At 34.4% G+C, this 12,115-nt stretch overlaps 1 protein-coding gene across 1 annotated transcript in view; it reads left to right on the forward strand.

Annotated features, from left to right (window-relative positions):
* Nucleotides 1-11,899, forward strand: part of LOC140255618 (uncharacterized) — a 34,096-nt gene extending 22,197 nt beyond the window's left edge. The window contains exons 28-53 of the mRNA XM_072343382.1: nt 6-41; nt 153-188; nt 297-332; nt 453-488; nt 670-705; nt 834-869; nt 983-1,018; nt 1,137-1,175; nt 1,515-1,559; nt 2,181-2,210; nt 3,215-3,250; nt 3,891-3,932; nt 4,128-4,169; nt 5,057-5,098; nt 5,603-5,644; nt 6,386-6,427; nt 6,524-6,562; nt 6,921-6,962; nt 7,064-7,102; nt 8,051-8,092; nt 8,194-8,232; nt 8,419-8,463; nt 9,037-9,078; nt 9,614-9,652; nt 10,380-10,418; nt 11,882-11,899. Coding sequence (XP_072199483.1) covers nt 6-41; nt 153-188; nt 297-332; nt 453-488; nt 670-705; nt 834-869; nt 983-1,018; nt 1,137-1,175; nt 1,515-1,559; nt 2,181-2,210; nt 3,215-3,250; nt 3,891-3,932; nt 4,128-4,169; nt 5,057-5,098; nt 5,603-5,644; nt 6,386-6,427; nt 6,524-6,562; nt 6,921-6,962; nt 7,064-7,102; nt 8,051-8,092; nt 8,194-8,232; nt 8,419-8,463; nt 9,037-9,078; nt 9,614-9,652; nt 10,380-10,418; nt 11,882-11,899 — 996 coding nt within the window. The remainder of the gene's footprint in view (nt 1-5; nt 42-152; nt 189-296; nt 333-452; nt 489-669; nt 706-833; nt 870-982; nt 1,019-1,136; nt 1,176-1,514; nt 1,560-2,180; nt 2,211-3,214; nt 3,251-3,890; nt 3,933-4,127; nt 4,170-5,056; nt 5,099-5,602; nt 5,645-6,385; nt 6,428-6,523; nt 6,563-6,920; nt 6,963-7,063; nt 7,103-8,050; nt 8,093-8,193; nt 8,233-8,418; nt 8,464-9,036; nt 9,079-9,613; nt 9,653-10,379; nt 10,419-11,881) is intronic.
* Nucleotides 11,900-12,115: the final 216 nt, after the last annotated feature.

The raw sequence follows: 12,115 nt of genomic DNA on the forward strand, positions 1-12,115 counted from the left end.
TTAAGGGTGGATCATACTCACAGAACTATGGTGGTGGCAAAGTAAGTGAACACTATTTCTCTGCTTGCATATCATGTCCTGCAAGCTTTGGGCTCTGCTTAGATTGAGGTTTTCTGTATCTTTGTTTTCTCTGACATTGATTTATTTTAAAGGGTGGATCATACTCACAGAACTATGGTGGTGGCAAAGTAAGTGAACGTGTTATTTCTCTACTTACGTATCACATCCTACAAGCTTTAGCCTCTGCTTTTTTATTGTAATTTTCTCTGATGTTTATTGGTTGATTTCTTTTAAAGGGTGGATCTTCCTCACAAAACTATGGTGGTGGCCAAGTGAGTTATGCTTTAATTCTGTACTTCTAAATCGCATTGTACAAGCTTTAACCTCTGCTCAAAATCAGGTTTCCTATATCCTTATTTTCTCTGATGTTGCTTGGTTGGTTTATTTTAAAGGGTGGATCATATTCACAAAACTATGGTGGTGGCCAAGTAAGTTGTGCTTTATTTCCTTACTCATACATCACATTCTACAAGCTTTAGCCTATACTCAAAATCATGTTTCCTGTATCCTAATGATCTCTGATGCTGGTCGGTTGTTTCTTTTGTGTGTGTGTGTGTTTTTTTTTCCTGTTGTTTTTATTTTGTTGGGCTTTTTTGTTTGTTTTTAAAGGGTGGATCATACTCACAAAACTACGGTGGTGGCCAAGTAAGTAGTGCTTTATTTCCCCAATTACACATCACTTCCTACAAGTATTAGCTTCTGCTTAAAATTGTTTTGTATTTTTCACTGTATTGTAATTTTCTCTGATGTTTGTTGGTTGGTTTGTATTAAAGGGTGGATCATCTTCTCAAAACTATGGTGGCAGCCAGGTAAGTTACACTTTACTTCCATATTTACAAATCGCACCCTACAAGCTTTAGTCACTGTTAAAAATTGGATTTTCTGTGACATTTTCTCTAACTTTTATTGGTTAATTTTAAAGGGTGGATCATACTCACAAAGCTACGGTGGTGGCCAAGTAAGTAATACTTTTTCTCTTTCTGTACACCACTCCTTATGAACTTGGGCTTCTGCTCAAAATTGGGTTTCCTGAATCCTAATTTTCTCTGATGTTGTTTGTTTCATATGTTTTAAAGGGTGGATCATCCTCCTCTGACACCTATTATGATGGTCAGGTAACTACTTTCTTTCTTCTATTTATGTATTATTTCATGCTGGTTTTTGTAGATCCCACTTTATTGCATCATCTTCTCTTAGATGAAAGAAAAGGTAATAATTTCTATGCTCTTCTTTTTCGTTTCTCATTTTTCCTCTACTGAAGAATGGAGCGTTCCTTGTCAGCAACTATTACAACCATGTACTTGACTGTTTTTCTTATTAAAAAAATCTTTAACTCAGAAAGTAGATTTTTGTTTTCATGAACCTCACTTCTGTCTTGCTGAGTGCAAGATTAAAGTATCTTTTTAACTATCCATTTTACTGAGGAAATAACTGGATATCTGATGTCCATGTAGGATTCACAGGATTTCTCAGATGATAATCCCAATTCCTGTGATGATGTGAGTACGCTTTCTCTAATATATTTTCATCACAACTCTATTCATGTAGATGAGAAAAGAATGCTCTATGAGATGCTCTCTTGTGAACAGACTTAACCACAGGGAATAGTCTTCACATTGATAGCTTCAGCAGCTGCATATTTTCTTACTGAAAACTTTTAAGTGTTTACAGATGCATTTTGTACTTTTAAATGCATTTACCTCGATGAAATGAAATGCCAATAAAAAGATTTCTGTTGCTTTGCACAGAATTGGTTATTTTTCACAAAATGTAAAGATACACTTTAAGCAAATTAATTAAACAACTCTAAAAATTATTAAAAATTCCATAAACAAGTTTTGAATACATACCTTGAAAGAAGCAAAAGAGATGAAGAGACAACATGGCAGATATTCCACTGATTTTTCACTTTCTGTTATTACCAATCTAAGATTAGTGCTAAAATTATCTCACATGTGGATGGTAGAATTTCAAACTACTTCCAGTAAACCAGTGGAGGAATTGAGCTTTGATGCTTGGATGACTTATTTTAAGTCTGTACACAACATCAGAAAGAACTGAATTTCTATGAGCTTAGTGTATTTAAATAACTGTTTTGGTTTTTTATTTTTATTTTCCAGAATGACACTACGTATAGTGCTAATAGTCGGGTAAGGGCTTTTCTTCATCTGTGGTGTTCTTATTCTTGCAGTTAATGACAGTGTTAGTAACTGAACACTTCTACGTTGAACACTTCTAAGAATGTACACTAGCAGAGTTTTTATTAGACCCTTCAGGATGATATGTATCTTGACTGGATAGTTACTTTGGTATTAACCATCTGTATCCGTGAGACATGTAGCTGCCTCAATCTTTTGCCACTAGTTTTAATTTAAACATGCATATGTGATAGTCCTCTGGTGATACTCCTTCTGTCATGACTTTTGCTTCTGTCCTGCAATCAGAAACAGTGACTTATGTGGATTGATTATGACCAAGCAATTATTCCATACATTCTGTTCATAGAAACTCTCATTTTCTCCCTTTTTTACTGCCATCTAGAGTAACCTTCTGTCATCAGCTACTTGTATTCTCTTCAACTGTCAGCCATGTGATCTACCACTTCACTCTGCTCCCTGTTTTTCCTTTCTATTACATTAGTAACTTCTGATTTTGTTACTATTCAGACAAATTGGAATCACTCTTTGCTTTCCTGTGAATGTATTGCATGGAGTATACTGAATTCAGTGGAGGGGGGACATGACACCGCACTAAAAACAGAGACTTTTCTATCTCACTGTTTATTAGGCATGCGTTATGGCATAGTTAGGACTGAATTTAAACTGCTTGCACATCAAGAAATAAACTGATGAGCTTTGCATTCCTATTTTTACAGTACAGCGGTTTTGGAAAATAAATGATGTTTTCCTCTCTTGCTCCAAAACTGGTCTATCGATGTTAAAGTTATTTGAAAATAAAACTATCTGAAACAAATATTTACCACTGTATCATCTATTGAAAGTGAGGTCAACCAAAATGTCTTCTTCAAGGAAAGGCATTTTTCTTTCCCTGAATGTATTACTTTTGAAATTTTTAAATAGAATCTCTCAAAAAGTATGTTATAGACAGATATCTCTGTCTATAAAGCAATAAATAGCTTCCAATTTCATTACAGAGTTCTGGCTGTGTGAAGAAGAAAGTTGTTGTCAGAGTAAGTGTCTTTTTTTTCCCACTGTTTTGCAGGATTTTTATCCAAACGATGCCTAATTATTTTAGTTATTTTTTTCCCAAATTATGTTTGACCTAATTAATGTTCTGGTGTTTAAAGATAAACTAAAATAAAAGAGCTTCTCCATTTGCTCTTTTGGGAAATCTTATTTTAAAGTAGGGGTGTGTGTGTGTGCATGCCTATCATATATTTAATATATGAAAAAAATACATGACATGAAAACTCGTTGTGAGATACAGTGCAATTCGAATTTCTGTCCTTTGAGAAGCGCACACAGAGTTCCTCCAGACTATGATTAGTTGAAATTGATGTGTTTTGCAAACAGAGGACAGTCAAAGTATATATGAAGATACAATAATTAAGTAAAAACATAATGTTTGGAAATTCATTGTGCCTTCTGTTATTTGAAGGATATACAGTTATTGTGTTATATACCCTCCAGTCATACTGCAGTAGTCTGTAAAAATTGAGCAAATTATCTTTCATAATAAGGCATTTCTATTCAATATATGCCTTAAATGATCTGGAGCAGTTATAAATAATGAGTACAGAAAAACAAAAAGGTCTATGACTAGGTCAGAATTTCCATCTCTTAATATCAAATTTCTCTCTCTTATTACAGGATACTTCACACGTTTTAAGCAAAAGAGACTATGATGTCCAGGTAACCATATTCATTGCTTTTTCTGAACTACTGCTGGTTACGGCTAATTTGGTGTATTACTTACAAAAGAAGCATAAAGATTTTGCTTTTCTAACAGATTTTTCTGTTTAGTGTTAGGTAGTTCTTTTCTAATAGAACTGTGTATTTTACTTAATTACCCTTACTAAAAATGAGTCATTTCTCGTTACTTTACAGAATGAGTCCTCTACTTCAAATAACAGCCATTCTAACTACCAGGTAATAACGCAGTGTCTACCATATCATCTTATTGCAGGGATCTTCTTCATAAATTATATTTCACTTTCTGAAAATTAATCTCCATTAATTCATCTGTATTTGGCAAATTCTTTTCCACACTGTTATAATTTTACAGAAATGAATAATAATTATGGGCCCAGAATATAACACCTGCTGTGTTCCTAGGCTTCACTAAATAGGTGGCACAAAATCAATAGATTCAAAATCTCTTTTTTAGAAACAAAAGCAAGCGAGGGTTAATGGTCAGATATATGATTATGTTTCATCTGGAGTTTGGTAACAAGGTACATGTTGTGACTTCTGTCACAAAAGCAGATCCAGGTGTTCAGTCAATCTATGTACTGTTGCAGTAGTGTACATGTTCCAGAGTTATGTGAAAGTTGATTGATCCAGAGTGGGCTCTGATTCAGTATTGTTGGGTTTTTTTAGTGTTTAGTACTGTTGTGGTACCTATCAGCTTCTTGGAGATCTGTAGTACCACTGTGCTCAGCAGTACATAGATATAACATTAGCATAGCCTTTTGTTTCAAAGAGTTTAAATTAATAGTACTATCAGTTCTAATGAGTAGTACTTTTTTTCATTAGTTTTCCTGGCATCTATTTGATATGTATTTTACCCAGTCACTAAATAATTTATTTGGAAAATTTAATTCAGAAAAATTTTAAAAATGTAAATTTTCACATTTATATTAATATTGTATGAAGATTATAGTTATATTCAGAGTTCCAAATGGATAATTTTGTTTAGTGCAGGGAAGTCATACAGAGATTATGACCTTACATCTCAATACAGTAGTTTAAAGTCATTGGATTCCTTTCCTAGGTTTGATGAAATGCTTCTATAAAAATGATTGTTTTCTTCACAGGGTGGATCATTCATTGCAGCTGGTGGTGGATCAAGTGGTCAGGTTGGATATTTCTCTATTGTTATCTGGTCATGTCCAGATAGCTTCCTGGTAATTTAACTAATTAAATTCAGGAGTTGGAGTTTAAGTCCAGTAGTTTTGGAATGGAATCTTGGTAATGCTGTAGATTAAATTGTAAATTAAATGACCCTTTTCAGATAACATTCATTTGAAATGGCTCCGTGAAATTGCATTTTAACACTTCAAATTTCAAACATGGCTAATTGATAAATGAATGTTGATACTCCTGATTTCCCAGATTGCTCTCTCCTGATGAAGCATCTAAAATTGAGGCAGCACTGAGAGGTGTAACATCATTTTAACTTCCAAAGCTAACTTTAAACATCTAGAACTATGCTGTACTCTTGTACATTTCAGTTATAGAAAAGGCACAGCTACTCTGTAGTCCTCTGGTCATTCTTCCTCTAAATATAGTTTGGCATATGAAGTAAGGTTTCATTTCAAATTTCCACACATCAGTAACAGTTTCATTGTTTTTATTTATAGGGTGGTTGCATTTGTCCTGATGGAAGCAGTGGTGTTAGACAGGTGATTCTTTTTCCTTAATTTATATTTTCATCTATATAATAGAATATTTTGAATTAATCACCTTGTAAGTATGGACACATGGGTAACAATGAGCATTACTGATAATTTCCTAAGTATAGGTAGAATTATATACAGTGAGATGTAACTGTGAGTTTTACTTTAAGTATGTAGTTACCATTTGGCCACTAACTTTCTGTATCTGTACTTTGTAATACAAATGCTGTCTGTTGACTGCTACATGCTACTTTTACATTATTGTCAATATGTCTCATAGTAACCACAATTGATTGCATTCAGATTAGATTCCTGGTACTTCTCACTTGTCTAATAAAATATTCTGACTAAAATATCAAAAATTGATAAATATTTCAAATGTTCATCTCTTAAATCAATATTTGAAGTATTTTTTTCCCCATAAAGGGTATCACTGCAACTTCATGTTCAGTGGCATTTGTCTCTTAGGCAGTGCCTATGTGTCAGGAAAATTCACTAGGAATTAGCTTAAATGGACATTATGGCTGAAGTGCTTTCACAGTGCAGGTGAAGGTTCTTTTGTCAGTGAAGAGCACTTCTAGCTTTTGCTCTCCAACTACAAGTAGAGTATTCAGTTTCAACAAGAAACTCATTGAGGATTATTTTTTCTATTAAAAACAAAGAAACAAAGAAACAAAGAATTAGACTCATTTACTTAAATGTCTGTTTGCAATAAAAACTACTTGTCATTTTTTTTTTTCCCTTCAGGGAGCCCCTGGTTCTTCATACAGCACATATTCTGGTAACCAGGTAAATATTCAGATTAAGCACCATGCCCATCACAAACCTTTCCAGGTGGAGTAGACAAACATAAACCAGTAACCTATTATGTCCTATTCTGCACAGGGAGGATCTTCGTTCTACCATGGAGGATCCTATGGACAGGTAGTTGTTCTTTTACCCTTGTAAGAATAGCCCAGATCCCCATTATCCTGATTTCTAGACTACCAGTACCATAGTAGATGTAGAATATCATAATTACAGAAAACCCCAAAGAACCCTGAAGTGTGAAGTTTGACAAAGAGCAATACAGAATAGTATGTACAGTTTCTTTGCAGAAATCATATTTTATTAGGCTGCAAAAATTGCTGACAGAAGATTTATTCTATTTTTACAGTATTGATCTTAATTTTCAGTATGGTACGAAAGATTAACTCAAAACTAGGAGAAAAAGTTTAAAATGAAAATGGGATGCATTCATCTTGCCTGCAAGAAAATAGCTGGTCTGTTGTTTTAATTTCAGGGAGGCCCAGGTTATTCTCACAGCTCTTATTCTGAAAACCAGGTAAATATTCTGGTTGCTGTACCAGCATGGGAGAAGTCTTAAGTATCTTTATTGAGCAGACATTTAAACTACAAAACAATAACTTAATGTTTTCTGCACAGGGAGGTTCTTCCTACTCTCCTGGTGGATCTTATGGACAGGTAAGATTTTTTTCCTCATATGTAAAGTCAACACAGACTTTCATTGTCTTCATTCATAAACTCCTCATATAGTGACTGTTAGGAAACACCCTACTTAACTCCCAACAAATTAATCAACTATAATGTAAACTACAGTGTGAGGCCTGACAGAAAAAACAAAACAAAACAAAAAACACAAAAAAAAAAGCCCCACACAACAAAAAGCCACTAATTTGTGGTTAGAACTTTGAAAGAGTTGTGTGTTGTGTCGATCTGCTGAGAATATTATTGCTACAAAGTTTCTCATTCTTTAATGATTTTATCCTAAATTGAGGATCAGGTGCATTTATTTGTAGCATCCTGTTGCAGGAAAATAGGTAGTCCGTGCTTTCTTTTCAGGGATTCCCAGGTTCTTCACACAGTGCATATTCTGGTAACCAGGTAAACATTCAGATTAAGCACCATACCCATCTCATACCTTTCCAGATGGAGTAGACAAACATAAACCAGTAACCCATTCTGTCCTCTTCTGCACAGGGGGGATCTTCCTTCTACCATGGAGGATCCTATGGACAGGTAGTTGTTCCTCTGCTCTTGTTAGGATAACCCAGATCCCCATTATCCTGATTTCTAGACTACCAGTACCGTGGTAGATGCAGAATATCATAATTATAGATTGGACAGTTGTCTTTAAGACTTGCTAAGTTACATCAGCCCCAAAGAACCTTGCAGAGTGAAGTCTGACAGAGAGCAATACAGAATAGTGCGTACAGTTTCTTTGCAGAAATCATATTTTATTAGGCTGCAAAAATTGCTGCCAGAAGATTTATTCTATTTTTACAATATTGATCTTAATTTTCAGTATGGTACGAAAGATTAACTCAAAACTAGGAGAAAAAGTTTAAAATGAAAATGGGATGCATTCATCTTGCCTGCAAGAAAATAGCTGGTCTGTTGTTTTCCTTTCAGGGAGGTCCAGGTTATTCTCACAGCTCTTATTCTGAAAACCAGGTAAATATTCTGGTTGCTGTACCAGCATGGGAGAAGTCTTAAGTATCTTTATTGAGCAGACATTTAAACTACAAAGCAATAACTTAATGTTTTCTGCACAGGGAGGTTCTTCCTACTCTCCTGGTGGATCTTATGGACAGGTAAGATTTTTTGCCTCATTTGTGAAGCCACAAAATTGCTGAGTTGGAAGGGACTAATATAGATCATGCAGTCCAACTTTCCAGTCAACAGAGCCTTCCGTAACCTTCATTCCTGTACTGCAATTGAAAGAAGAAAAAAGCTTAATTGAGAGAATAAAAATGTTGCACTTTTTATTTTCTGTTCAGGGAGGGTCTTCTGTCAGTGATAACGGCAATGAATCCTATGGTCAGGTAAATCCTCTTTTTTTATTATTATTATTCCTTTTTTTTTAAATCCCCTTTGTTCCTCCCTTGTGCTTAGGTCCAATGCCCTGGCTCCTTTATAGAGCTATATTCTATATTTTGGCTCTCATATTTTAATGAAGTTTTTTTTTCAAAGGAGTGAAGTTGCATATACTGTTCATACCATGGAAGCTTACAGGGGAGTATGCAAAAAGTGAGGTGTCTCCAATGGTTGCAGTTTATTGATCTCAACAAAACTAATTTTAACCTTGCACATGACAAAAGATTTAGAAGTAGATGATGTTTAAAGTCTACTCCAGCCCAAGCTGGAGTAGAACTTTAAGTTATCAGCCAGATGAAAGTCTCTTCCAAATTGGAAATACAGTTTATTCTAAGAATTTGCTAAATTAGTATCTTAAAATTAGTTTCTTACAGGGATATATAACTGAGTTGCTTAATATGCATTCTGAGAAATCAGTATTTGTATATTTTAAATCTCCCTAGGAAAAGATTCCTAAAATATGTATGCTTCTAAAATGAAATCTGTTTGCAATATGAAAATGATTTGTATTATCTGAACAGGATGGATCTTCTGCATATGGTGGCACTGCCTCTTATGGTCAGGTAAATATAATTTCTCTCATGCATCAAAAGCTGAAGTGCGCTGGTTCTTACAGGCACTAGTTTCTATATTTCAATTCTTTTTAAGTGATGAACATCTGTTTGTCTTTTACTTTGATTTACCTATCTACAACTCCTAATATTTTCAATAACGGAGTAAAGGTAATGCACTATATGCACTTTCCTCCTTAATATGCCACTGCACATGCTGCCTATAAGTTTTTATTTATTGATGTGCACTTCATTGTAAAACCATTTTGTAGGGACTACATTCTTTATTGGTAAGCAAAGTATTTTAACCACCCAAAGGCACGTATAATCATAGAATCATAGAAAACGAGCTTTTTGAATGTAAAGAATAGTTTTTTCACAACAACTTCATCTAAAATGTTTCCTAAAAAAGAACATATTTACCAGGAAGTCTTATTGTGTTCTTGTATGTGTGTGTTATTACTGTTTCTTAACCTTCTCTGCTTAAGCAGCAGGTAAAGTAGTATATATTTTTATTTTCTTTTAATGTGTTTCTACTGTTTTGCAGGACTCACCGTCCATGGGAGTTAGTGAATCTGATTACAGTGTAAGCATTCCTGCTCTCAAATATATCAATCTCAGAATTTACTGCCTTTTGAATTAACTAGGTGCTGATGTGGACCTTTACTTATCTCATAATCTTATCTTCAAGAGCTATTTCATAGCAAATTCTAATAATCTGTGCTGCTTACTAAGTTTCTGTAAGAACTTCTTTGAAATAATATTGTCTCTATAGATAAAAGAAAATGCAGTCTGTTTTCCAGTGCTCTGGTTAGTAGAAAATGGTTCTTCACAGGTTTTTATAAACCCAGTTCTGCATTACAGTCGTAATTATTATTAATTCCACAAGTTTATTTAATCAAAATTTACTTGTGGATATTCAGCAATGCGAAAATGTATTACTGGACAGTGACAAAAGGCCTATGAAAGAAGCTAAGATATGGAAACGTTGGTTTCTAGCACTGGGGTCTTACAAGATCCAAGAGATTTTCTAAAGTACTACGTTATATCTTAGAGCCCTCTTAGGGGAAATAATGAGGATTATAGTAAGACCTCATTCCTTTATTACTCTATATTGAATATCTAATAGAGAAAAAAAAATGACACTCCCAGAAGTGAGCAAAGACAGACCTTGAAAGAATGCTGCTTATCTACAGCCTCCAAATTCAACTGTCCCAACAAGTCACACAAGCAAAGCAGTAGTTTTCATTGCCTTCTGCTTAGACAAAATTGAAATATTTGCCATGAAATATCTGGATTCTAATATTTTACAGGATTCCTCCTCGTCATCTTACAACCGTCAGAGTGAACGGGTAAGCACTCCTTACATGTGTTACCATGTTCTCTGTCCCAGTGTTTTTTAGGACTGGAAAGTACTGGCCCCTTAAATTACTGCTTGTGTGGAAGCTGGTAGAGCAGTCTTCAGACAGACAGTCCTCTAGCTAAGGCACAGAGGGAATGAGACTGTGGCTGAAGTATTTAAGCACTACAAATAATCCCAGCTGATGGCTGTGGTTACTCTTGAATTTCAGACTCACCACTACAAATGCTATGCCACGATTTACTTGTTCAGGTTCCTGCACATTTTTGCTCATGGTCTTACTGCAAAAGGCTGTATATACTGTAGCATATCCAGCATTTATTCTATGCAAAACCCTGTGCTTTATTGTGCTTTATGCTGTATTTATGAGGACTTCCATTTTCCTGTCATTTTTTACTTGGCACTCATTAATTCATATGAGAATACAGTGATTAGGAAATTATTTTGATGGATATACAAGAACTTGTTAGTCATTGTGTCCAAAATATCTTTTCACCAATAGACCATTTATCAACAGGGATAAAGAAGCATGTGCTGTTCAGTGCAGAAAGAACCTTTTCTTTTTCTTGAACAGTCCATGAGAGAAAATAAAGGAATGTGGAGGCACAAGAAAGAACATTTAGCTTCCATCCTGATCTTTCCATAATACAAAAGAAAGGAAGTCTTGTTTTTTTTTCATGTACTTTCAATACATTTTTCCAGGATTTTTATTCCCCTGGAGGCAGCCAGTCAGGTGGACATGTAAGCATCTATTTTATTCATTATTTGCAGTTCCCTCCCCAAGTGGCTGTTCTATTAAAAGTGATCCTGACAAGTAAATTATGCCTAACTATTTGTCTCCTTCTAGAATTTCTCATGACATCTGTATCATGTCTTGTGAAAAGAAATGATAAATTTTATGAAAACCAAACTATTTTATAAAAATGTTTACAGCTATTAAGCAACACAGTCTTGTTTTCTAGAAGCCACTGTAAACAGAAATAAATAGGTTCTATTTTTGCAGGGATTATCTTCTCAAGGTGGTGGCTACTCCGGTGGACAGGTAAATACTAATATTCTCTATTTTTTGCTTGAAGTATTTGTTGAAAAACAAAACAAACTTCTGTATTACAGAATTTTTTTTATGAAGAATAATTTTTTTGTGTGTTTAAATACTTCTTATTGCTTTATATATATGTCCAGTTGTATAGACATGTAATCCATGCTAACATGGACTAAATGATATTCTGATGTTAAGAAACAAATGAAAGTAATAAGTACTATTTGTAAAGTGTGCCTTTAACATAGAAAGTAAATGATTCTTAATGTTTTTCAGAGCTCGTCCTCATTAGGAAGCAACCAGTATGGTGGGCAGGTGGGAAATTTTTCTTTTTTTAGACTCCCCCAGTATGTGTTTCAAGAAAATATTGTAGAATTGGCAATGCCCAATTTTTTATTCTGTTTTTCTTTCTGTAGACAAAGTTAGATTTATAATTGTATAGATCATTTCAAACACAGTTTGTAGAGTAAAAGATGATACATTTTGGTCAAATAGACATGTCAAACTTAAAGATGATCATGTAAATGAAAATATAACCATTTTACAGGGTATGCCTTCAAGAGGCAGCCAGTCTGGTGGACAGGTATGTTTTTTGTTCTCAACACCATTCAGCCCTGCTATGGCATTACAGACACTCTCAGTTTACCTTC

This window comes from Excalfactoria chinensis, chromosome 8 (genome assembly GCF_039878825.1).
Source record: "Excalfactoria chinensis isolate bCotChi1 chromosome 8, bCotChi1.hap2, whole genome shotgun sequence".
NCBI lineage: Eukaryota > Metazoa > Chordata > Aves > Galliformes > Phasianidae > Excalfactoria > Excalfactoria chinensis.